At 43.3% G+C, this 27,976-nt stretch overlaps 1 protein-coding gene across 2 annotated transcripts in view; it reads right to left on the reverse strand.

Moving 5' to 3' along the window:
• Positions 1-27,326, reverse strand: part of ARHGAP28 (Rho GTPase activating protein 28) — a 125,384-nt gene extending 98,058 nt beyond the window's left edge. The window contains exons 1-2 of one of the 2 annotated variants that reach the window (XM_053250649.1): positions 27,088-27,188; positions 24,397-24,447 (exon numbers count right to left, since the gene is read on the reverse strand). Coding sequence is in view for 1 of the 2 variants with exons in the window: in XM_053250647.1 (XP_053106622.1) it covers positions 27,088-27,212 (125 nt within the window). In the remaining variant the exon portion in view is untranslated. Of the gene's footprint in view, positions 1-24,396; positions 24,448-27,087 lie in introns of both variants that reach the window. The other variant, XM_053250647.1, reaches the window with a different exon arrangement.
• Between the last annotated feature and the right edge of the window lie 650 nt (positions 27,327-27,976).

Genomic DNA, 27,976 nt, shown 5'->3' on the forward strand with positions numbered 1-27,976 from the left:
GTAGTCATGGGGGAGGACTTCATGCTGCAGCACCTCTCAACTCCATCAATTTCCCGGAAGGGTGATACTCTTGTCAGGACATGGCACCATAGGCTTTTCCCACAAGGATCCAGCTTCTGACATAACCCCAGAAAGAGCCTTGCTGCTGCAGGTTCCACAATGTGGAGGTAGTGTAATTAGTTGGCTTATTCTTTACAGCCTCTTCATAATACCCTTATGTATTTATGGATTAGTGGCTGACATCCGGACTAGCACTGTGCTGAAATCCAGACTAAGGATACACAATTACAACAGCAGGGAAAGGACCATTTTGACAATCTCCCCTTCCCTCTGAAGCCCACTGTTTGGCACATAAAATATGTCCCTGAGGGATTAATAACTAAATCAATGATTTAAATTTGACCATTTTCCTTAGGGTCTTAAATCAGTTCTACTCATGCTTGGCCACATTGAAGTTGGCCTGAAATTGTTCATTTTATAGCCAGTTTCTTTGTTTCTAGGCCACTTTCAGATAATTTCCACTTAAGCAATTTTCTGTGGAATAAATGATTTATTTTTTCTGATTTATTCCTATGATGTGATATATTAACATTATACTGTATATGTCTAAGTGTACGTTTGTACTAATTTAGGCTTTCAGGAAAATTATAATCAGGATTTACAAGCAGGATGCCTCTGAATACCAGCTGCAGAGGAGTAACAGCAGGAGAGAGGGCATGCCCTAAACTCCTGCATGTAGGCTTCCAGTGGCATCTGCTGGGCCACTGTGTGAAACAGGATGCTGGACTAGATGGGCCTTGGGCCTGATCCAGCAAGGCTGTTCTTATGTTCTTATGAAGGCACCTTAATATAGTCTGATTCCCAATATTTGCTTCCTTTCCAATGTTTTGACTTAAAATTCCTATTAATTTTTTTGTGTTTCTCCCTTCAGACTTTGTCTCTAGATGTGTATAGAAAGGGGAGAAGGGATGGTGTCATTTAATTTATAACTGTATTTCATATTGACAGATGTCAGACACCATTTCCTTCCATAGGAGTGGACTACAATGCTGCTCCTGTGATTTAGGTGACTGCATGCTTACTGATGTCTAGTAAAAGTGTGAAATAATGCAGTAAAACAACAGTGCGACAGATTCAGCCTTCTTCAAACCAGTGCTCTGGTGCAGTGTTTATTCTGGGCCTGAGATGTTATAAAAGGAGTGCTGGAATGGTCAGTACGTATAACCTAACAACAATTAGAGAACATCCCATGAAAATATAAAAATGCACATAAATGGCATGAAAATGTTGTGATAAAATGCAGCTTAGAGCTACTGTTTGAAGTCTGTTTGCTACTGTAAGCAAACCGGCTTTTCAAATCTTACATCAAAGAATCCAGCAGCATTCTTCAGCAACAGAGACAACAGAAGCCAATGGAAGCATGTGTCCAGGAAGTAAAAGAAATGACACATGAGCAAAGGAAGGGGTCTCACCCAAGCATAACATCTGAATAATATTTAGTCATAATTTCTCACTTTTGCAAAAACAAGCCCAGTAGATTAAGATAAAAAAGTGATGCTTAATTTTCACTGAAACACCAGCTGGTATTCTAAAGATGAAACCAAAACAAAAGCAAGGGCAATCACAGGAATACAACCAAGCAAAACAAAGTGGAAAGAACCCACCCGTGACTAAGATGGAGATATATAAAAGTCATATATTGCAAAGGACAATTTGAAATATGTATTGATAATCAGTAGAGAAATAGTAAGATAATTTCTTATTTCTTACAGTTGGAAGAAAATTAATAATTGAACCAAACATGACAATACAAATTGAAACATAAATAATAACATATATAATAATGATGATGGTCAAGACATCTGGAGGAGATATTCCTGAAACAAGGCAAAAGGGGCTTGCTCAAGACCTAAATGAAGTAGGTAGGACTCTCAGCTGGCACAGGAAGATGATGTCTGAAACACGGCTGCCAAATGAAATGGTGGATGATGTAGTCTCAATATAGTCCATGCAAAAGTTGAAAGGTTGCAGATTCCAAAAATAAGTCCAGCCGAGTGTAGCCTCAGTGTAGCCACAGTGGAATGTAGGTATAATCAGTCACAGGCTACGCCCCCGCATGCCATAATAGATGAATGCAAAGTTTATATGTCAAAACTTCATATGTCATATGGCTCTTCCGGATATAAGCCGTTTCGCGGAGACAGCTTCATCAGCCTCCTCTACTAACAATAATACCAGTACCTCGCTCCTCAGGCTGGATAGAGCCTCTCAGTATTGTCCGGCGTCAAACTCTTCCACTCTAAGTCAGTATTTTGGGATGCCTTCACTGAACAAAATGGGGCCTTTTCCCTCCCTAGCAATTGCTGGAACAAGACGTTTTGCAGTGAGGCAAAGATGGCACATATAGAGGTAGAGTAAAAGTGATTATCTGCCCAGCTACATACCATATCATGAGAGAGGTTAAGAGGCAGGAAGACAGAAAGTATATGTAGTGGCCATTTTGTGTTCTTCCAGTTGGAGCTAGGGTGAGGTCTCAAACACACCCACCTACTCTCCTTTGTTAATTCATTTACCTCTCCTCAGGCTTTGCTGGTAACCATTTACAGGGGTCATGAGTTGACAGAGTAAATATAGAGAAGGATAGAAGAAAATCCCATGAGTGAGTGGCTCTATCAGAGAACTGCATTTCCTTCAAAGTAACAATATTCAAGTGCAACTATAAGTAAGTGGGCATCTCCATATATTGTATTTCAATCAGCTACAGCAATTTTGCAATTATAAAATAAAGTAGTTCCAAATAAATCTGTCATCTTGAATTATGCTCTGTCACAATACTATCAACAAAAACAAAAAATAAAATTGCATAAATGCATCTCTAAAAATATTTAGAGGGATTACATTATAACATAGAAATACAGTCAATTCAAATCTACAAATAGCTATTCAACCATTTGTGAACGGCTGTCCCACAACCTCATTTTCTGGTATCTATTGCTTATTTATTTATTTATTTATTTGATTTTCTCAAATTTGTAGACCACCCCAAACTTCTGTCTCTGAGCGTTTTACAAGAACATGAAACACATTAAAAATAAAAACTTTAAAACAATTTAAAACCACAGTCAAATTAAAAGGCTTAGGTGAAAAAATGAGTGTTTAGGGATGTTTTAAAAATTGTCAGAGATAGGGAAGCTCTTATTTCAGCAGGAAGCACATTCCAGAGACTTGGGGCACCAACAGAGAAGGCCCTTCTCTAAGTAGCCACCAGATGAGCTGGTAGCAACTGCAGACAAACCTCTCCAGATGATCTCAATGGGTAATGGGACTCATGGTGAAGAAGATATTGAAGCTTTTCACACAATCCATGTGAAGAGCTAGCAGGCTATCTGCGGGGAAGGAGGTTTTACTTACCTTCCCCACAGATGAAGAGGTGGTTCCCTGGGTGGGTGGATTGCCCGCCCAGATGAGGGGCAGCTCTACTGTGGGCCACCCACACCTCGCTCGGCAGCTCTGGGAGTCGGGCTCAGGCAAGCGCCACCGCGAGCGCACGGTGCATTATTGGGAGCCCCCCTCCCCCCAGAGTGTGCCAGCCACGGCTGCAAGCATCCATGGCTGACACATGATCAAACAAACGAGGGTAAGGGAGTGCTCGTTCCCTTAAACTCATTTAAGAAGATGGCTATTTAGGCAGGCTTGCCGCCATGGAGCCACTGGGCTCACCCTTGAGCCTGGTGGTTCTCATGAGCATGCAAAACAGGGCTGGGCTCCCTTAGTTTGGTTTTGCTTGCTCGTGAGAATAGCCTCATTTTCTTAAATACCTTAATAAAATTCTTAAATAAATTCTTAAATTCTTAAATAGCCTCATTTTCTTAAATACCTTAAATAAAATTCTTAAATAAAATTTCTTAAATATAAACAGCATATTGTATTTTGCCCAGAAACCTATTGGCACTGTCAGTGTCGCTCTTTTAGTATAGGAGTAATATGGTCTCTCCAAGATGACCCAGAGAACAACCTGGCTGCCACATTCTGTACCAACCACAGTTTCTGGACTACATACAAAGGCAGCCCCACACAGAGCGCATTGCAGTAGTCAAGTCTGGAGGTTACCAGCCGATGTTCCACTGTTCTTCTGAGATTGTCTCTCTCAAGAAATGGATGCAGCAAGCGTATCAGCTGAAGCTGAGAGAAAGCATGTCTGGCCACTGCTTCAACCTGGGACACCAGGGAGAGGTCTGGATCCAGAAGCACTCCCAGACCACGTACCTGTTCCTTCTGAGGAAGTGTGACCCCATCCAGAACAGGCATATCAAAATAGTCTCCCGAGTTCCAACTCCACACAATAAGTACCCCTTCTTATCTGGATTTAGTCTTACTTTGTTATCTCTCATCTAGCCCATCACTACGCAGGCATTTAGGGAGTTATGGCTTCTCCTGATGATGTTGACATGGAGAAATAGATTTGGGTGTCATCAGCATATTGATAACACCCCGCACCAAATCGCCTGATGATCTCTCCCAGCAGTTTCATATAGATGTTAAAAATAGGGATGTGCTCGACAGGGGCATACCAAGGTTGGAGTGGGCCCAGATACGAGATTTTAAAATGGGCCCCTCACTACCTTCCTCTCCTTCTCCTGGCCCTGTGTGTGTGCGCGCACACACACACACACTACAGTTTTTATTGTGTAACTGATTTCAAATGTGTTTTTAATGGAGTTGTACTGTATTTTAACATTTGTAAACCAACTAATAATAATTAATAATAGTAATCTCTCACTGCTTGGCATCAACTGCAAGCTTACTATTTAGAAAAACATTGTAACTCTATTTTAGGACTGGGAAGTCACCTTAGGGCTGCAGCCAAACACTTCTCCTCATAGTAGAATTTAGTAGAACCGACTCCTGAGTAAAGCCTACTCAAGGAATGATGTATAATGAAGTAATGATAAAGCACTACCTTTCTCAAGACTTCATTTCAAGATAAGGATATTGCTGCCCTTCTAAGTGTTAGTTCTCTTTGTTAGAACTAAGTGTTAGTTCTCTTCTAAGTGTTATTTCTCTTTGTAAACTGCCCTGAGCCATTTTTGGAGGGGCGGTATAGAAATTGAATTAATAATAATAATAATAATAATAATAATAATAATAATAGCCGCTCTCTCTATTCCCCTCCCCATTCCACTTAACGGACAAGTGCATTTGTCCACCTCACTCTATTCTCCCCCCAGGGCAACCAAGTGCACTTGAGGTTACTGGCTACTGAGGTGAGGGGCACCAGGTGGGAGAGGAGGCTGCAGCAAAAACAGACAGAGTTCCCACACATGGCTGTCCTCCTTAAGCATGCATTTCTAGTGCAGCCAAGGAAAAGTATCTTGTTCAAGCAGACAAAAAAGGAAGAGCAGGACGTCAGGAGGATGAGTGGAAAGGCAGCAGGAGGGAGGGAGGAGAGGGGAGTTAGAGGAGAATAAAAGTGGGGAGGGGGAGGGAAAAGGGAAAGAAGGCAAGACGTGCACTAGCAACCCTCCTCGAGTTGCCTCTTGCTCCAGAGCTGCTTTTCCGCAAAAATCCCTGTGCACAACTTTGCAATCCTTCCCAAACTGCCAAGGCTTGGAAAGACCTTGTACTCCTATGGCATGCCTCTTTTAAATCAAGGAAAAGAGATGGCGGATTTATCCTGGGGGGTCCTGGGAGCACAGCTCCGAAGAGCTCAGCAAGCCGACAGCTGTTGCTGTTCTTTTCCCGGGTGCCACAGCCACAGCCCCATGTCTCCTGCCTTCCCGCCTCCTACTTCCTTGGCTGGCATCATCCCCACAGTGGCGGGGACACTGCAGAGTGCCCAGACATGAGAAGCAGCTGGGAAGTGGCCAAAAGAGGGGACTTAATGTGAAGCCCAACTTGCTGTCCTTGGCTCTTGCGGTGGAGGAGCAGGAGGAAAATTTGGAAGAGTGCCCCGCTTCACACTGCGTTGCCCATCCCTGTTGCCTGCCGGTGCCAAGATCATTTTCAGCACGACTGCAGAAGGGGCCTGATGCTCCACCGCGATTTTCCGTGGCTGGGGTGTGACTTCAGCGGGAGGGGGCGGATGGCGGAGGGCGCCTCTTGCGAAGGGAGCTAGCTGGGCCACGCCGGTGACAGGGTTACACCTCGCTAAAGGGGAGCGCAGGCTGCCCTGCAAGAGTCAAGAAGCAGGCTCTGGTGGCCACGGAGGAGGGAGAGCTCACATCCAAGGAGCAAAAAGCAGAGGAGGTGGAAGAGGTCCTTTCTCACTGCTGCCTAACTTCCTGTGCCACCCAGACCACGAAAGAGAGGGGTGCAGGCACCGCTCCTCAGGTCTTGCCTGAAGGCAAGGGAAAGGGCCCCTGCCATCCCCATGGCAGCGAGGCTGCCGGCCATTGCGTGGCCCACCTGGGCAGTGGGCTGCAATCGGGCGGGCGCTGGGGAGTCAGGATCATGTGACTTGCCTTGGGGGAGAGGCTTTGAGGAAGCAGACTGGGAGACAACTGTCTCCCTTTCGCCCAACAGACGGTACACCCATGGTGCTCAAAGCATTTTGGCACCTCTACTTCGAAGTGCCAAAACACTTTGAGCTGCCCCAGCCAAATTGTTTCAGCAGGGAGCAAGGAGGCACTTTAAAAGGAGGAAGGCAGGTGTTACCTGCCCCTCCTTTGCTCCTCCTCTGCCCCCCACTACCCCCGAGCGGCACTGTTTGTATTCAGCAGCTGGGCTCTCTGTTTGGCCAACTGTATCTTGGAGCTGAAAAACCACCATCTAAAATTCATGTCTGTGAAAGCCCAATTATTCCGCATATGCATCCTCCACATATGCCCCATCAATGTAACATGTGAATAACATTCGTGTTTAACTGATCTAGTTTAGGTGTTATTTGGCCATATGATATTGTATGTCAATCCAGATGAGCTGCTATATGAACTACCAAGGCAGTACACCATTTCTGACAAAGTAGAAAAGTTGTGAGCAAGTGCATTATGACTGGGAGAAACAGTCTAACATTTGCTGCAGGAATATATTTTAACCTGGAATACTGTATTTACCTGAATCCAAGACTAGGGTTATTTTCAAGTTAGAAATTATTAGAAATTGAATGGTCGTCTTAAATGCAGAGTCCTCTTCCTTTGGAGTAAATACAGGTATTACCTATATTTCACCTGTATGTTTTAAGGGGGTTGTCTTAAATTCAGAGTCATCTTCTATTCGGGTAAATACAGTAGATTCCCATCACAATGCCACCCCCTTCTGCTTCCCAGCTGTTCTATGTTCCTATATTCCAGGATTCCATTCCTATCTAAATGTATTAGGAAAGTGAAAATGCACCAGGCAGTTTTTGGCAATGCTTCAGATAGCACAAACACACTTTACAATCGAAAGGGACTCACTGTAGTGTCCTAAGACAACTCTGCTATACAGGAAATTAAAAAGTGAACACTATAAAATTAATTTTCACCTTTCACTGCCTTCATTGGAACCATGTATTATCAGTACCAACCAATATATTGTTTCTGTGGTACTAAACCATGCACACCACTCAAAAGACATTCCAGCATCCTAATTCAGCACTATATATGATTACTAAGGCTAAGTATCTCAAGCTGTGACTCTAAGTACACTTATTGTGAATCAAGAACCTTTTAAAATGAAATTTATTTTAATGTATTTGAAGACATCATCCCTGACTTGTCTATCTGAAGGTACACTCAGGAAACCAACTTTGTCGGGGGTGGGGGTGGGGGGGCTGGCAACTTCAAGCATCATTTCATCAGTGTGAAGTAAGTGACATTGTTAAAATGAATGGAGGGCAGCTGGCCAAATGTTCAACCAAACAAGCTGATCAAAAAGACAGTGCCAGATGTTTTCCATAAGTTCTGCATTGGGAGGCACCAGGGAAATCAGCAGGGGCACCATGCTAAAGAAACCAGAGAAGCCAACTCTAGTTTCAACCATAACATGAAATTCTATAAAGACTATAAATACTGCATTCCTCAGCGAGAGTCTCAAAGCACATCTTGTAGAAGTCTCTAAAGCCTACAGGGGGGGGGAGGAGTGAGTCTACTATTGTCAAGTTTATTTATAAGCATTACCTCCTGAATAGTTTAATAATGGCTTGTAACAAGATGTTTAAATGCCTTTTAAAATTCCTGTTAAGAAGTTGCTTTCTATCTGTGGAGGAAGTCATATGAGCTGCTTCCCATCCTTTCCTGTTAAACAAAAGGTGGTGTTTTACAGTTTTCTAACTTAAATTTTGTTCTTTGCCAATCAATCCACTCAAATTCTATTTTAGAATTTTGATAGCACTTTGAACATTCTGATTTCAACAACAAATGTCTACATCCACAAAAAGTTTGGGATGTTTTTGAAAGATGTTCTTGATAGAGATAACTTATTATTCCTGTCCTGTGAGGAAGTTTATGGTACAAGGAGATAAACCTCCAAAATAACTAAGATTGTTTACACTGCACCTGAACAGAAAGGATTTGACATCATTTGTATATAGATCAGAATGGCAGAGTCACTTCAATCAGTTCTTCCAGACAACCAGCCTGATCCTTGTAATCATGGAGCCCTGATACATCATAATCCCCACAGGCAGGTAGTTATATAGAATTGGTAGGTTGTGACAAAAGTATCTAAACTACTTTGCACTCAATGCATTATGAAATAATGTTATAAGTTGATCAGAATGCAAATTTTAAAAATGTGGGGAATACCACCACAGTTATTAATATTTACATCATATTTTTATACCACCTGATATGTACTTCTCTTAGTGGTGTACAAAATTTAAAACATTTAAAAGTCACACATTAAAATTCATGACAATAAAAACGTTAGAATAAAATAATTATTAAAACAAGTTTTTAAAATTATTAAAATTAATTCTAATTAAGAGCCTGAGAAAACAGGAGAGTCTTGAGGTTCTTCCTAAAAACAAACAGCGAAGGAGATGCTCTTATTTCAGCAGGGAGCATATTCCCAAGCCCTGGGGCAGTGACAGAGAAAGCCCAGTCCTGGGTTGCCACCAGGCGAGCTGGTGGCACCATAATGGACCTCTCCAGAAGATCATAGCAGGTGGCAGGGTTTCTGACAAAGCAGGCACTCTCTTAAATAGACTGGACCCAAGCCATTAAGGGCTTTATAGGAAATAACCAGCACTTTGTCTTTCATGTGGAAACATATCGGCAGCTAGTGCAGTTCTTTTAAAACCAGTGATATGTGGTCACTTTGTGTTGTCCCAGAGACCAATCTGGCTGCCTCATTCTGTAACCATTGTAGTTTCCGGACTACATACAAAGGCAGCTCCACATAGAGTGCATTACAGTAGTCAAGCCTGGAGGTTACCACAGTATGTACCACAGTTTGAAGGTCATTCACCTCTAGAAATTGACATAGCTGACATATCAGCCGAAGCTGTTAAAAAGGGCACCTGGCCACCACTGTAACCTGAGAAACTAGGGAGTGCTTTGGGTCCAGGAGCAATCCCAAGCTACGTACCTGATCTTTCAGGGGGAGTGTAGCCCCATCCAGAACAGGCAGATCAAAACCATCTCTGGGGTCCGGCCCCCCACAGTCAATAAAGGTAAGTGTGCCGTTAAGTCGATTTCGACTCCTGGTTCCCACAGAACCCTGTGGTTTTCTTTTGGTAGAATACAGGAAGGGTTTAGCATTGCCTCCTCCAGTATGAGACGATGCCTTTCAGCATCTTCCTATATCGCTGCTGCCCGATATAGTACCAGCGGGATTCAAACTGGCAACCTTCTGCTTGTTAGTCAAGCATTCCCCACTGCACCACACATTCAGTATCTCCATCTTATTTGGCTTTAATTTCAGTTTGTTATCCCTCATCCAGCCCATTACTGCCTCCAGGTAGGCATTTAGGGAAGATATGCCATTTCCTAATGAGGATGGCATGGAGAAGTAGATCTGGGTGTCATTGGCATATTGATAACACCCAGCACCAAATCTCCTGATGATCTCCCCCAGCGGTTTCATGTAGATGCTAAAAAGCATTGGAGACAGTATGGAGCCTTGTTGGACTCCACACTTCAGTTCTTACTTAGCAGAACAACAGTCTCCAAGCAACACCATCTGGAATCTGCCAGAGTGGGCAGAGTGTTTTACTACTGTAAAACAGTGCCACCCAATCCTACCTCCCTCTGGCAGTCCAGAAAGATATCATGGTAAATGGTATAGAAAGCCACAGAGAGATCCAAAAGGATCAGCAGAGTCACACTCCCTCTGTCAATAGCCAGCTGGAGATCATCCATCAGGCCAACCAAGGTAGTCGCAACGCCATAGCCCACATGAAAGCCAGGTTGAAATGGGTTTAGATAATCTGCATCATCCAAAACTGGCTGGAGCTGAGAGGCCACAACCTGCTCAACTACCCAGCCCAACCATGTACAATTAGAAACAGATCTATAATTAGTTAACTATGAGGAATCCAGGGTAACTTTCTTCAAAAGTGATCTAATAATACCCTCCTTAAGTTAAGGAGGCATCCTGCCCTCTCTCAGAGAAGCATTTATAATATTTGCCAGACCTGGCATGACCCAGGCCATGCAGAAGCCAATTGCACAAGCATGGCAGCCTCCAAAATGGCAAGGTGGAAGTGGTCCGACCTCTATGGATCCCCTCGTCTTGAGCAATTCCCCTGGAGGGCATATTTTTTTAAAAATTAATTTAAAAAAGAAACCGTGACACACACACCCCCAGACCGAACCAAACTGGGGGGTGGAGTTGGCTCAGGTTTGAACCGAACCGGGTCTGATTTGGCTCAAGGGCGAGCTGGGGGGGGGTGATCCCTCGAGCTTGGCAAGTTCGATGTCAAACCAGCTTGAGCTCAAACCAGTTCACACATTCCTAGTTGTTAAGTGTACTACATCAACCTCACAAAGCACACTTCGGATGCAGCAGTGTGTATAAATCCTGGAACAATTGCAAATCAATGTTTTATTTCTAAAATTATTTTCATATTTAAAAATAATTTACCCCTTTGGAGAAGATAACTCAGCAAAATTGTGGGTGGCTTCACACGACCACCCGAAAAGAAGTTGGCAGGACAAACAGTTTCCAGGGGATGAGTGCTCCCAGCACAAGCTGTAAGTTCACTTCATTTTCTGACATATGAACCTGCCAGCGTCCAGTTCCCTGAGATTTGTAACCAAAATTTGAAGTTAGGGAGCAAATTTTGGGCTGTGAAAAGAAGTCTGGCTCGGCAACTGAGCATTGGTGAGGTCACGTCATGTCACAAAGTGAGTCAAACTTGATGCTCAAGCCAGAAGCACATATTTTCCAGGAACTGACAGTTCCCACTGACTTACTTTCTGGCAGTCATATGAAGCCATCCTGTGTGAAGTAATATGATTAGATGAGGGGCATACATGTTCATGTGCATCACTGCATGCTATAGTATACTCCTGGACCTCAGAAAATGGATAGGCATGTTGAAATATCCCTGGAAGGCTGGTTCTTTGGGAATGTATCTTCCTTCCAATAAGGGAAGGAAGGAATTTGGGAATAATGTCTCCTGACACATGTGCTTCATTTTCAATTAATGTAATGGTCAATTAGAGAAAAAAAGAAAGCCTCCCAGTGTTTTGCCTTAAGAAGTAATACGAAAATGTAAATATGTCAGCAAAGTATTCTTGGGTATATAAAGTCTCCTCCTAACAGAGCAAAGAGGCCTTTTTTAAAAAGTGGTGATTCTCTATTTAGCAGGGGGGAGAACACCTGGCCCTTTCCAGCCCCATTACAGAATCCCTCCAGTGGCTGCTTGGCCCTTTCCAGCCCCATTACAGCATCGCTCTAGTGGCTGTTGCTCGTGGCTGCCTTATGTGTCTTATTTAGATGTGAGCCCTTTGGGAACAAGGAGCCTTATTTATTTATTTATTTATTTATTTATTTATTTATTTATTTATTTATTTATTTATTTGTGAACTGCTTTGGGAACTTTTGTTGAAAAGCAGTATATAAAAATCCATATATAAAATAAAAAAGTGACACTAAGATTCCTTGGAGAATGCTATAAAATTAAATCTATCATAGTTTACGAAGCAATCCAGTTGCATTATTTTTGGTTTTGATAGTGTAAAAATGGATTTGGATAAGTAGCATAGTTGCTTTCTTTCAAATTCACATAGTCATTGCAATACTTTTACTAGGGATTGTTTCCATCAGAATTTCTTCTCAGATTTGGAGGTTCCAGACTGTTTAATCTTGTCTTCAGAGTGTTACAAATGCATTAGAAATCCATAACTCTTCAAATTACCAGACTTGGTTCAGACCATTGTGCATGCACAATTTGCCCAAGTTTTCAGGATTGATTCCCCGCCCCTTTCCTTTTTCCTGGTTTTCACCAGTACACATGTGCATTGATTTAAATCACAGTGAAAAGGGGAATCTCATGTGATCACTTTACCCATTTACTCATTTTACCAATGCATGTATGTACTAGTGTGTAAATATATCTCAATAACATGTTTGGAAAAGAGATGCAAATTGAAAATGGCAACAATCTGGCAGACATCCTGGGCATTGTTTTTTGGCAAGTCAATAGGTTGCGGTGCTGGTACTCCACCAGCTATAGCTAACATTAATAAATGTAGCACTGTAATGCTGGGTAAAGCTTTAAAATGGAACAGAATGGGCAACAGAATGGGAGAGAGCAGGAAGGAGGGCTATGGACAACTCAACTATGGGGTATTCAAAAGAAATCTGAGAGACAGTGAGGCTGTTCTCATGAGCAGCTAAGCCCGGGATTGGCTGCCCATGAGAACCAGCAGGAGCTGCGTGGCTCCCGGTGGCACCTTGGCAGCTGTGTGGTTCCTGGTGGTGCCCACGGAGCCCACCAGTTAGCTGTGAACACACCCTTAACTTGGGCTACCTGCTCATGTGTGAGTGCTGGCTGCTCCCAGCTGGTGCTGGCACAGGAGCAGGCTTTCAGCCATCACCAGGGGTATTCCCACAATGTACCATGCATTCACGCAGTGCATTATGAGATTTCTAGGGGCTGGGACCATGTGTCATGACACCCCCACCTCTGCACTGCCAGGGGCAGCAGCAGACTGTCCGGGCATGCGATCCGTACGTCCTGACCCTCCTATACTTGGCAGCCATATTGTCTGCAGAGAAGGGGAGCTTCTGCTGCCTTCCCTGCCACATGCCCTCAAGCTGTCTCATGGAATTATGAGAATGGGCTCCATGTCAGCTACATTGGTACAGCCTAGCAGTTTTACTTTGAGAGCAGCTTTAACCTTTAGTAATGGTGTGGAATTGACATGCAACTTGACATGTATATGCGGGTGCGAGGAGAAGGATCTCATACTTGCTATGTTAGCATGACCTTCTTTACACATCATGCATGTCTATAGGAAAGAAAAACAAGGAAATTCTTCTGTTCCATACACTGCAATCCAGGTTTTAAACTTTTGTGTAGAATAAGTGACTACTCTTTGCATAAAAATTTAACAAGGTAAGACTGTACCAGATCCAGTATTAGAATCCTTACATAATAGATAGATAAATCTTTATTGTCATTGTCCTGTGCAGAACAACGAGACTGAAAAGAATCTACAACCACTACTACAGGACCTAACAAGAATAATCTAAACATATACCCACACGCCCCCCTCCCATCAACCCACAAAAAACCCACTAAAAAACTCTAAAAACTAAATACAAAAAACCCCTCAGAAGCTGTGTTTTGCTGCGTTCAAAGCTGAGACCGCTTTTGGGTAGAAGCTACTCCTCAAGCGGCTGGTCCTGGTCTTTAAGACCCTATACCTCCTTCTCGAAGGCAGAAGCTGAAAAAGATCATTTCCAGAGTGCGTGGGATCCTGCGCTATCTCTACAGCTTTATTATAACACCTAGTGGCATAAATTTGATCTAAGGTAGGAAGAGTACACCCAATTATTTTCTCCGCAGTCTTAACAACCTTGGACAGCAGTGTTCTTTCTCTGGCTGTACAACTCCCAAACCACACACAGATCCCATAAGTCAACACACTCTCTATAGCACAGCGATAAAACACCAACGATAGATTACTTGAGAGATTAGTCCTCTGGAGAACTCTCAAGAAGTATAATCTCTGCTGTGCTCTCTTCACCAGATCTTTGGTGTTTGCTCCCCATGTCAGGTCATCATCTCTCAGCTCTATTCCCAGAAATCTAAACACCGAAACCCGTTCCACACAAATCCCTTCAATAATGAGTGGCTGGAAATCCAATTTGCATTTCCTAAAATCCACAATGATCTCCTTTGTTTTCTTTAAATTGAGGAATAAGTTATTCTCCCTACACCACTCTGTCAGCCTCTCCACCTCCTTCCTATAGGCCGACTCCCCTTCTCCAGCAGTAATCAGACCAACCACAGTTGTGTCATCTGCAAACTTAATAATCCTATTGCTGAAGTAATTGGGAACACAATCGTATGTGTAAAGTGTGTACAAAAGTGGACTCAACACGCACCCCTGCGGCGTCCCTGTATTTATACTGAGATCCGTCGAGACATGAGAGCCCATCCTGACCCGTTGAGAACAATCTGATAGAAAATTCAGTATCCACCTGCATAAGCACGGTGGAAGCCCCAGGTCCAATAATTTTGGCACCAATCTATATGGGAGAATAGTATTAAATGCAGAGCTAAAGTGTACAAAAAGCAGTCTTGCATAATTCCCTTGTTTCTCCAAATGGGTCAGGACAGTATGTAAGGCCATAGCCACAGCATCCTCCGTGGATCTCTTCTTCTTATATGCAAATTGATAAGAATCAAATCCATCTGGCAAACAAGCCATAATACGATTCCGCACCAATTTCTCAAAGCATTTCATTATGATGGGTGTAAGCACCACAGGTCGAAAGTCATTCAGGCTATCTATATTAGATTTTTTTTGGCAGAGGTATGATAGTAGAGGATTTCAGACAATATGGAACCGTGGCTTGGGCCAGAGATCGATTGAAAATCTTCGTAAAAACTTCTGCCAGTTGTTCCGAGCAATCTCTCAGCACCCTACCAGCCACTCCATCAGGGCCCATAGCCTTCCTCACATTTATTTCCTTTAGTGCCCGCCTCACTTCCCCCTCATCCACTTTAACAGCATTTTCCACTCTAACAACATTTTCCTTGGGGAGTAAGAACAGTGACTCTGGCAGCACTCCTGGAGCCACTGCCGGTGTCGCCTCAAACTGGGCAAAAAAGGTATTCAGCTCCCCCACCAGGGAGGCACTACTCTCTACAGTTGATGGATTGTTAGATTTATAGCCAATAAGTTGCTGAACCCCCTGCCACATTTGTCTAGTGTCACGGCTGCTCATATAATTCTCAATTTTCCCTTTATACTCAGCTTTTGCCTTCTTAATACCCCTCTTCAAATTCGCCCTTTCTATACTATACAATGCTCGATCTCCAGTTCTAAAAGCAAAGTTTCTGGCCTTCAACAGCCTCCGAACTTCCCCCGTCATCCAGGGCTTCCTATTTGGATACATCTTCACATACTTTTCCCTGGTGACGTTGGCTATACAAAATTTAATATAATCCAGGACCGTTGATGTGTGGATCTCCAGATCATGATGGTCAAACACATTCCAATCAGTCTCCTGAAAACAGTCCTGCAGCTGTTGAGAGGCTCCCTCAGGCCACACTATAACAGTACGTGTTGATATCGGGGCTTGCTTTCTGAGAGGTATGTACGCTGGTGTCAAAAGCAGGGACACATGATCTGACCAGCCAAGGTGAGCCAAGGGCTTAACCTCAAATGCCCGTTTAATGTTCGTATACACCTTGTCAAGCGTATTTCCCTCCCTCGTTGCACACTTGATGTGCTGATGAAATTTCGGGAATACTGCCTTCAAATCTGTGTGGTTGAAATCCCCCGCAATAATCTGCACCGCCTCTGGGTATTTGCTCAGTTTACTATTAATGTTCTCATACAAAATACTCATGGCCTCATGTGCGTTTGCAGTTGGTGCCACATACACCACCGTCAATACAACTGCTGTAAATTCCCGGGGGAAATAAAAAGGTCTACATTTAATCATTAAAAACTCCACATCCGGGGAGCAGTGGCTATCCAACCTAACAGAGTTTGTGCACCATTTGAGATTTACATAGATACACACACACACACCTTGTTTCTTGTTGGAATTCTCTGTTCTATCGCACCGGTATACCGTGTAGCCATGTAATTCAATAGCTGTATTCGGAATATATGAGTGAAGCCATGTCTCAAACATAATGGCTGGGGGAAAATAACCAAGGATGAACAGAGAAATGGACTGAATACTTCAAGGTGCTCAAGAATGCATGAATAAACTCTGAGGCTGTATTTGCTAATATTTCTTTCTACTCTTCTTCTTTCTACTATTTCTCAACTTCTACTTCTTTTCCAACTCTCTCTGCAAAGGAACTGATACATGTAAGTCCTGGAGAAACTGCACTCTGGAGCTGGGGGACAAACTTTACCCCTGCTACAATAGTGCTCTCAAATATACCCTTTGCATTTCAAGGCAATATGATTAAGACCTTTTGGGCGGATGGTTTGTAATTTTTTACTCCATATTCAAATGCCAGTGTGTGTGAATGCAGCTATAGACAGGAAATCCAGTAGTCTGAAGAGTGAAAAATGATGCCTGAAGAGTGAAAAAAAAGTCATGATGAGTAATGTACCAACATGGCTTGAGGAACCATCTCACAAGTAAAATATTTTGTCTGACTTGTGAGCATAGTCAACATTTCTTGACCCCTGGCTACAGTTATAGATTATAGATATGCCAACGGAATATAAATGCTTCATGGTTCTGAATCTTTTTTTAACTAAAAAGTTTATGCCACACTAAGGCTGCAATCCTGTGCACACTTACCTGACAGTAAACCCCACTGAACATAAAAAGACTTACATGCATAGTGTATATGTATATAAAGATACATGCATAGGACTGGGCTGCATGTATCTTTATATAAAAGCTACTAAGCTTTTAAAAACCACAAGATTCTTTGTTCTCTTTCTTCATGTTTTCTTTTTGGGTGGTCTAACATAACTGATGAAGATAAAAGTTTGTTTCTCAGAGAAGCACATTACAAAACAGCAATTATGAATATTATGATTCTACTAGAAGTTCTAGGGCCACCAGAAGGAATATGCATTGAAGCCAAAATAAAAGTTTATTGTATAACATATAGGTCATTACTAAATTCCATAATGAAACCAAAAACAGAAGTTATACCTGTAATATTCCAGGAAAAAATATTTGTATTTATAAAACAAATTATTTTAGAGGATATTATACAAAATATGTTCTAAATAGGTTTTCATATTATATGGAAGAGCAATAGGATCAGGTTCTAAACCCAAAGCATTCGGGATAATTTATTGAAACTGTAGCTGCCCGTACCCCAATACCTTATGTCAGAGCTTGACAAATCCCAGGTGCAAGGGAGCCATGATACCTAGACATTTAACTATAGTGCCTAGACTAGGATATTCAGAGGTGGAGTTATTGGCAGTCCTATTTCTATCCTTAGCATGTTACTTGTAAAGGAGATAAAGAGAAGCCCATTTGCTCTCCTCCTCCACAATGTCCATCATGAAGTCCAGTAATTAAGAACATAAGAACAGCCCTGCTGGATCAGGCTCAAGGCCTATCTAGTCCAGCATCCTGTTTCGCACAGTGGCCCACCAGATGCCGCTGGAAGCCACAGGCAGGAGTTGAGGGTGTGCCCTCTCTCCTGCCATTATTTTGTCATGTGGCCTTTGTATGGCTACTAAATTTTTGGGCTAGCTTCTATCTTCTATATAAATTTGTCAAGGCCTGCAATTGGCACAACATAAGTAGTTCTGGGTGTATTGTTATACATTCATGTTAGATGTAAGAGAATAAGGGATATTATCACCATGTTAAAATTATACTTTGGTACTTCTGATAAAAACAATATATGTCTTCTGAGGGAACATGTTTAATGGAATCAGAAAATCTTCATTTACTTCAAAATTTTACTAATTAATAGAATTCTTGCCTCTTCTAACTTTTTATAGAGGCATAAATTTAAAAATATACCACTTATTTCAAACAAAATTTTTATCTGTGCATCCAAACCAGTAAAAGAAGGAGCCCTCAAGGTCCCCTTCCTAGCAAACATTTGGCAAAGGGTAGCCTTTGACTGGCTATCTATCTATTAACCATCTATTTGCATATTGTTGTCTTAATGAACCATGAAATGAGCACACTGCAGTGATTGTGATGTGATTCAATTAATGCTGGAAAGGAAAAGAAGAAGGCAAATTATGACAACTGATCCTATTATAAAGAATTCTAAGAAGCAAAAAGGGCCATAGATTCAAACACACACTTTTCTAGCTTTTGCTAGAACAACTAGTACAGTTGCTTTCATGCATTCTGCATTCCACTGGGCCACATGCTGAGGTAATACAACCTCTTTCCACAGCATGTTTTGGAAACACAGATGGAGTTTCTGACTGCCCATATGGTAAAAACTAGCTATTACAACCAGACAGCTGCAGGAAGTGGGCAACATCACTACCAGAGTCATTCCTGAACTGTGTACATGTTTTAAATTTTGCAGGAGCTTTTGAAATTTCTAAATTTAGCAGGAACTTCTAAACTAATCATATTATCTTACAAAGTAATCATATTAACTTTGTTTTAAAATTTTATATATGTGTATGTATGTGTATATATATATATATATATATATATATATATATATATATATATATATACACAGACACACACACACACACACACACACACACTCTATCTATCTATATATATATTGGAGATGCAGCTATAATTGAGCAGATGGGTTCAAAGAACCTGGGCCCCCCCAGCACCTAGGGACCCCCCAGCTCTACCCCTCCCTGTTTTCTTCACTATCTCCCTCACTCTGAGGGGCCACCAGCTCTACCCCTCCCTGTTTTCTTCACTATCTCCCTCACTCTGAGGGGCGAACACGGGCCCCCTCTCCCCTAACTACACACCTGTATATACTTTGAAAATAATAGCTCTTATTAACCATGAAAGACACAGGATTCAAGCAACTTTTGAAACTTCTTATCAGAAGCCTGTGACACAGTTCAAATCTTCTGACTGAGTAGCATCAACTATGTTTCAAGTTTTATTTCCTTTTTGATTCCTGATAATGAATAATGGTTCCACCAGTAATTGAAAGTCAAGGCATTATTGTGTGGTCCTGATTACTAGGGACATGACCCAGCCAAATTAATGCACTTTAAAATAAAAAATCACTTGTCTACATTTAATGAACATCATTTCCATTTTGTCTTCATTTCCAGTCATATGGGGGAAATTAAACTCACAAACGTAAGTACTTTAAAGTTACATAGGGTGAGTTCACACATAATACAGAACCTACTGTACTTGCAAAGTCAGTAACTAACTTGTCTGTTACAGTCTGAACTCATGCCAAGGAAAGAAATCTGAGGTTCACTCAGACTGCAACCATTGAGGTATATGTTATGTCTGAACCCAGTCTTCATGAACCTCTAGTTTGTTCCAGGTGAACCTGACTCCTTTGCCATTAGGAACAATGGTTGTGAGGTGGTAAAAAGCAGGCTGGAATAGCATCAAAGGCCTCACTGGGAGTCCTGGCAAGGCAGCATACCTCTGGCTCAACTTGGCTACTTCCAACAAAACAAGATATGTTATCATCCATCACAGTTCAGTTACTTTATTTACGGTCATTGACCAAAACACACATCAGCTTCAGGTTCCCTCCATATTTTGTGGCTGGGGGGACCTCAGGTTCCACATTAGATGTGAACCCACCCAAAGATTTCAGTGGAACAATTAATAATGTACTTAACTGTTTACTGTTCAAACAATGGTGCTAGGTTTGCCTGGATCATACTTTAAGTATTCACATGAACCAAGGAAGTGAAGATGCTCTTTTAAGAAACACTTGTGGTCTACTCCAGAATCTTAGCTCTATTGACCCTCTGCCCAAAAAAGGGAAAAACCAACACATGGATATTGTCACTGAAAAGCACTGTATTTGCAGTGACAATGAATGAAGAACCTCTGCACATACTGCATATACACTGGGCTGGGTGGAGGAGGACATGGACGTAACACTGCTAAAGCTCCATATAAGAAGAGATGCACAGTAAGGGCTAGCACTACAAGAAGCAACAGTTGTAAGCTCTCATGGTTACAGCTGCATCTTCTCCCTGGCCATATCATACACCCTGCTAGCAGGGAGACACTTAAAAACTTCCTCTGGGGGAGGCAGGAAAGCAAACCTTTATTTAGGTCCAAGGCAATGGACCACTAGACTGGTCTCCAGTCATCTACATCTACCAGAGGTCATGAATTTCCCTGTTCAGCTAAATTTTTGAAGTTAAAGGCTATGAACCTTCTGCTTGCATGCAGAAGGTTCCAAATTCCCTCCTTGGCATCTCCAAGATAGAGGTGAGAAAGACTCCTGCCTGGAACCAAGGAGAAGTTGCTGCCGGTCTGAGCTAGATGGATCAATGGTCTGCCTCGGTATAAGGCAGCTTCCTATGTTCCTATGAGAACAGGTTATGAATTTAGTCAGGTGGCCTGAAGTTTTCCTCTAATTCTTTTTCTACTTTGAGATCATATTAAAAGATGACATTGTCTGCAGGGTGAATCCATTTCACCTTAGAGATCAATTCTTGTTTGATGCAGGCTCTCATATTATTGCAGTCAAGTATGCATTCAATTTTGGCAGCTACTTTTCTTGTCCTAAACTTCCACAGGGCAGCTAACAACCATAAAGCATTTTATAAGCACTATAAAATCAACTGAAAATGCATAATGAAATGCATAATGAAATATCAGAAAAATATTTTTGAACACTAAAACAGAAGTGACCTATAAATATATATTAAACCACAACTCCATTTTACATATTGGAAAATGAGACAAAAAAACATCCAGAGCAATTCCGAAGATTACCCAGTATAGTAAGGAAGAGCTGACTCTGAATCTCATTCTCAGATTCCATGTTAGTGCCACTTGAAAGATCTTTTAAACTTTATCATGGTGGCTAGATCACCATGAAGTAAACTGCATGTAAATGCAGATTGGGACACGTTCTCCATGTCACTACAGACATGAATCTTTGATCATTTGTGAAGTAGTAGAGAAAGCTGGCCAATCTACACAGTGAGCATCTATCCACAGACTGCCTGCCACATGACAACAGCTGCCACATGAAAGTGGCATGGCCATAACATGCCAGCATGCAGGTCATAGGGATATGCATAAACCTTGGTCCATGCACAGGTTTTAATATGAACCAGTTCATGGATCTGCAGAACAGTTCGTACCAATGCAGCCCAACCACAAACTGGTTTGGCAGTTTGGGGGTAGGGGCAGTGAGCAGCACCTTTAAGAGTCAGTAGAGAAGGTCCTTACCTGCTTGCAACTGCTCCATGCAGCTTCCTGCTGCTGCAGCAGTCCCCCCAACAACCCCCGTGTTGTGCTGGCACAGCGTCAACATGCACATGGCCTCTGTGCATGCATGGAAGCCATTTGTGTGGTCAGCATGGTGTTGCCGACCATGCACATGGCTTCCATACATGCGCGGAGGCCATATGCATGCTGGTGCCATGGCGGCGCCGTGAGCTGTCTGTTGGAGAAAACGCCACATGCTGCATGCAGGAAGCTGCATGGAGTGACGGCACACAGGCAAGGACCTGCTCTACTCAGCTTTAAAGGTGCCACTTGCTGCCTCCCCCGGCAGCGGCCTCGAACCACCGAACTGGTTCGTGGTTGGGACAAACCAGCACGAACCTGTTTACAGAACCATGAGCCGGTTCACATTCAAAGCTGTGCATAGTCTGAGGTTCGTGCACATCCCTAACTGGTCATTCTATAAAGTTCTTAGTAATCAACATAATCACCATAAGTGAATAATCTTTTTCAAGTTAATTAATATATCTCACGTACCTAGAGCAGAATTATTTTTGATATTTCTCTTATTTACGTAAGGCATATAATTATAAATGCTTCTCTGTGGGAGATCAGGATGCCTCCTTGTCTTAAGGAGGCAATCATTAGACCACTTCTGAAGAAGCCTACCTTGGATTCCTCAGAGTTAAATAATTACAGGCCTGTCTCCAACCTTCCATGGTTGGGCAAGATGATTGAGAAGGTGGTGGCCTCCCAGCTCCAGGTGGTCTTGGAGGAAACTCATTGATTGATTGATTGATTGATTGATTGATCCTACTACCTATCCTCTTGATCCTTGCCTGACATGGCTCATACTATCTGGCTTGCTGTTGCAGAGGGCCTGGTAAAGATCATAAATGCTTCTCTGAGGGAAGGCAGGATGTCTCCTTCTCTTAAGGAGGCACTCATTAGACTGCTTCTGAAGAAGCCTGCCTTGAATCCCTCGGAGTTAAGCAACTTGGCCTGTCTCCAACCTTCTATGGCTGGGCAAGGTGATTGAGAAGGTGGTGGCCCCCCAGCTCCAGGCAGTCTTGGAGGAAACTGAATATCTAGACCCATTTCAAACTGGCTTTCAGGTGTACTATGTGGTGAATGCTGCCTTGGTTGGCCTGATGGATGATCTCCAATTGGGAATTGAAAGACTCAGTAAGACCCGGTTTTAACCGGTGAGCGGGAAAAGCAGGCTAAGCCCACTCTCCCTGCTCATGAGCGGGAGGGAGCCCTGGGTGGCCAGATCAGCCACCCACACAATGGCTGGCTCCGTGATGCAGCCGTTGGGGGGGGGATGGGGGCCACGTGGCCCCCGCAAGCCCCAGTATGCCCTGCGTGAGCGCGCAAGACATACTGGGGAGACCCCCGGAGCTGGGAGGCAGCTTTTCGCCTCCCGGCCAGGGGTCTACTCATGAGTAGACACAGAGCGAAGGTGCACTGCGGCTACTCATGATCTCAAAAAGCAGGTTTGCAGGAGCGCTCGCTCCGCAAACCTGCTTTTTGCCAGGGGTTCTCGAGCGGGTTACCCGCTCAAGAACCACCGGGCTCGGCTGCGAGCCTGGTGGTTCTTACAGTCACCAAAAATCGGGCTAGCCTCTGCTAGCCTGATTTTTGCTGATTGTGAGAAGCGCCCCAAAGTGTGACTCTGTTGGTCCTTTTGGACCTCTTGCCGGCTTTTGAAACTATTGACCATAGTATCCTTCTAAAACATCTGAGGGGATTTGGGGTGGGAGGCACTGCTTGCAGTGGTTCTGCTCCTATGTCACGGGCAGATTCCAGATGGTGTCTCTTGGATTCTGTTGTTCTTTGAAATCTGAACTTTCCTATGGTGTCCCTCAGGGCTCTGTAATGTCTCCGATGTTGTTTAACATCTACATGAAACCGCTGGGAGAGATCATCAGGGGATTTGGTGCAGGGTGTTATCAATATGCTGATGACACCCAAATCTATTTCTCCATGTCAGCTTCTTCAGGAGAAGGCATAACCTCCCTAAATGCCTGCCTGGAGGCAGTAATGGGCTGGATGAGGGATAACAAACTGAGGCTGAATCCAGATAAGACGGAGGTACTTATTGTGCAGGGTCGAAACTCGGGAGACGATTTTGATCTGCCGGTTCTGGTCACGTTCCCCTAGAAGGAACAGGTGCATAGTCTGGGTGTGCTTCTGGATCCAAACCTCTCCCTGGTGTCCAGGTTGAGGCGGTGGGCAGAGGTGCTTTTTAGCAGCTTCAGCTGATATGCCAGCTGTGTCCATTTCTTGAGATCAATGACCTCAAAACAGTGGTACATCTGCTGGTAACCTCTAGGCTGGATTACTGCAATGTGCTCTATGTGGGGCTGCCTTTGTACGTAGTCCGGAAACTGAAGTTGGTTTAGAACACGGCAGCCAGATTGGTCTCTGGGTCATCTCGGAGAGACCATATTATTCCTGTCTTGGAGGAATTGCACTGGCTGCCAATACATTTCTGGGCAAAATACAAGGTGCTGGTCATTACCTATAAAGCCCTAAACAGCTTAGGCCCTGGATAGTTAAGAGAACATCTTCTTCACCATGAGCCCCACCGCCTGCTAAGATCATCTGGAGAGGTTTGCCTGCAGCTGCCACCAACTCATCTGGCGGCTACTTGGGAACGAGCCTTCTCCGTTGCAGGCCCTGGCCTTTGGAATGCACCCTGTTGAAATAAGAGCCTCTCCATCTCTGGAAACTTTTAAAAAGGTATTGAAGACATATTTATTCACCCAGGCTTAATTAGATATATAGTTATAAATAATTTTAATACTGGGTTTAAAATGTTTTTAATCTTTTAAATGATTTTAATTGTTAATTGATTTAATGTTTTAAATGATTTTAATTGTAAACTGCCCAGAGATGCAAGTTTTGGATGGTATAGAAATACCTTAAATAAATAAATTATAATAAATAAAAATAACATTAGCGTACCTTGCAACTTGTAATTGGACCTTTTACAATCACTGTTGCATGGCCTTGAGTCTAAAATATGATAAATAAATAAAATATTGTTCTACAATAAAATAATAATGACATCCGTTCTTTTAATATTCTACTTTTTAACTTTTAATTTCCAAAAACATTAAAACACCTCATTTATAGGGCAAAGAAAACCCACCAACTATATATTACAAACTTTTACACACTTTCACTTGTAGGTTATAATAATGAACTTCATATTTAGAAGGAAGGTCAGCATTAGTCAGACCAAAGGTATCACTAGCAATAGTACCCAAACAATTTCAATTATCAGCAAACTTATCTGGGATAAATGTAAGGAATGTATCCAAGATGAACACTAATATTGTGAAATTCCTGCCTTGGGGGGAAAAATAATGGTGTTGAAATGAAAAAATGGGGCCATAGTTCAGGGTTAGAGCACATCTCTGCTCAGGGATATCAGGTATAGAAGTACCAAGTTCAATTCCAGGTGATGCTTTGAGGCTATTCACACACACAAGCAAAACTGGGCTAAGGAAGCCCAGCCCACTTTTGCATGCCCATGTGTACCGCCAGGATTGGGCACAATTCTGGTGGCACCGCGATGGCAAACCCGCCTATGGAGCCTCCCTCTAAAACGAGGCACTCACACGGTGCCTTATTGGAGACCGGGGAGTGGGGTGACGTGGGGTGACGTGTCCTGGCACCCCGACCCTCGGAGCTACCGGCAGCAACTGGTACTCATCTGGGCTAATGATCTGCCCACCCAAGGAAGGGGAACTGTTCATCTGTGGGGAGGTAAGTTCTTCAGGGCTTCCTCCCTGCAAATCCTATTGCCCTTTCTCACTGGTCGTGAGAAAGGACTCTTTGTGTTGACAAATAAAGCGCTTCATTTCATTCTATGTTATTTGGGGATTAATTTGATGCAGAATAAATACTTGACCGAGTACAGCTAGCCAAAACTCTATATGAATCCTAGATCAGCCACTGCCCATCAATGTAGGCAAAACTGGGCTAGATGGGCCAACGCTGTGCCTCTGTATATGCTTATAAAGCTCTTGAATTGCATGTCATTATTCAGAAGTTTATAAAATGAGTATTATATAGACCTGAGTTTGATTCAGTTGTTTTGAGTACTTCTATGAATTAGAAGTTTAAAGGAGGGTTGTTCCACTAATGAGGCATGGGGAGGCAGTTAATATGAAGCAGTCATCTCAGGTGGTAGATTGGCAGAGGCAAGTGGTAGATTGACTGCCTTCCCTGGTGCCTCTGGCCACTTCACCCAGACCCACCACATTGCCTTCCCAAATAAATATAAATACAGTGTTTCACCCACCATTGGGCTTTTCTTCTCAGTGACTCCCTCCCTGCCACATCAAGTCCCAGGGAGGTTGAAGCAGAAGGAAATGATTAAACACTCTTCCTGCTGCTCCAGCTTCCCTGCCGGCTTTTTGAACAGGCAGAGGACATGAGAGGCGGAGGAGAGAAGTAAGAGCGATGCCTCCCACGGCCAGAACTAGGAGCTAGTTCTAGAGGGAAAGGGGGCTCAGTTTGCTCACCAAGAACTTGCAAGGTTCAGTTTCCCTTGAGCGAGGGTGTGGCAAGAGGAGGGGGCTACTTCTAGCCTTTCCTCCTTGCAATGATGCCTGGCAGTGTCTTGCAAGGATTGAATCAGGATTTTCCAATATGGCCCAGCAAACCTTTGCATGGGCATCGTATGAGAAGTGGGGCTGCTGCTACAGCCTTTCCTCAGCATTCAACACTTTGCAGAACCTTGCAAAGGTCAGATCTGGCTCTCCTGAAGGGTATGGAAAGTGGGTTCAGGAGAAAAAGCCACTTTCTTGCAGCTTCTTCTGGTCATCCTGCCTCCCTTGCAAGCCTTGAAAGATGATCAAGGGAAGAGAAGAGGTTGCCAGTAAGCAGCTTTCTCCCCTCAATCGACACCTCACCTAAATGCTTCAAGGGGTGGAGATCTGTGGGGATCTGTGAAATGGCATTTTCACCTCAAATCAGGCACCCAGATACCTTGAGCAGCTGCCCCTGTGCATATGCATTGATAACTGCACTACATTTAATATGATTGTGTTTAAGACATGTTAATGTGATTGGGATGAGAGGAGGGATAGCAACTAATGTTTCCATAAATAAAAGTTGCTGTCAGGCTGGTTGCTGGTTCACTGCGTATGAATATGTGGTAAATTCGGTCTCTTGTCAATAAGGGGCCATTTCCCGCCCCCTCCTCGCTTCATTCACCCATTACTTCTAAGCAGGTTATCGTGATGCTAATCTCGGTTAGCAAACAGACTTGATCCGCAGCTCTCAGGGGACTTTAAACGGAGCCTTTTGCCAGTTCCACCCGCCCCCATTCCCCGCTACCCAGGCACTGCTAGCCAAGGGCACCAGCCAGCAGCACCTCCACTACACAACCAAAACTTCCTGGAGCGGAGTCGGGTCCAAGTCTAATAATAAGGACCTAATAAAAGCTGGCTGAGCGGAAAGAAAGGATAACCACAATTAGAAATAAAATGTTTAAAAAATCCCCACAAACGGTGATTCAGACCCTCCCCGTCCACACGCACAATGGCAGCGTCCGGCAGGCAGCTTGCAGGAAGCAAGTGACCTCAAGACAAAAGCCTATCCGGCCTGGAGAGGACTTAGCCAGCTCCTCAGTCGGCGCTTTACCTGAGAGGCGACCGGCTAGGGGGACTCTCTGGCGCGAAGCTCTGCTCCACTCCGCTTGGCAGCCGGGATGGAGTGTAAGAATGGTAGGCTGTCAGCACCACGCTGCCCGAGTCTTTTATCTCCATTATCGGAGGCGCATGTCTTTCTCAGTGCCTGGCGACAACTGCCTGCATGCACCGAAGGGTCAAAGGACCCTGTCACAAAAGCAAAGGCATGGCCTTGCCCTTTAAGAGCCTCTTTCTCCCCTCGCCGTCTCGAAGTCGATTGCTGGGCAGGCTAGACAAGGCTCTTCCTCCTCCTGCCAGAACAGCTGAATTAGCATAGATTCAAAAACACCGCCCCTCACACACGCCTCGGTCGAAGAAGGACCCATGTTTCTAGGAAACTAGAAACCCGAGGTAATCCTTCGTGCGGCACAGAGAGCCAGCTCTTTCTCTTTCCAACTTATTTTTAGTTTCCCCTCAAAAGACAAACGCAGAGGTATTTGCTGTGCCACAGCAAGGAAAGAAAATGAAATGAAATAGTTCTTCAGGGTCGGCAAACCAACTGTGTTTGGGTTGACTGCTTTTAACAAGGTATAATACGGCTGATCGTGTTCATGTACTTGGTTATTCCAAAAATATCAGAAATAAAATCCATTTGCTCAAAAACAGAAGTGTCTGTCTTTCTTCTATGGGATATGTGCATTCATCAATATTGGAACAACACTGCAAAGATTAAGAACCTAATTCAGGAGTGGGGGTGGGGAACTCACTGCAGAAATCCAGTTGTGGCTAACTGTAAGACTGACTGTTTAGTAACATATTTTGTAACAACAATCTTCTAATTTCATCAAATACATATTCATGAGGAGTGTGCATGTGGATTTTTACGTCATAAGAACTTTATC

The sequence above is a fragment of the Hemicordylus capensis genome, chromosome 4 (genome assembly GCF_027244095.1).
Source record: "Hemicordylus capensis ecotype Gifberg chromosome 4, rHemCap1.1.pri, whole genome shotgun sequence".
Classification (NCBI taxonomy): Eukaryota; Metazoa; Chordata; class Lepidosauria; order Squamata; family Cordylidae; genus Hemicordylus; species Hemicordylus capensis.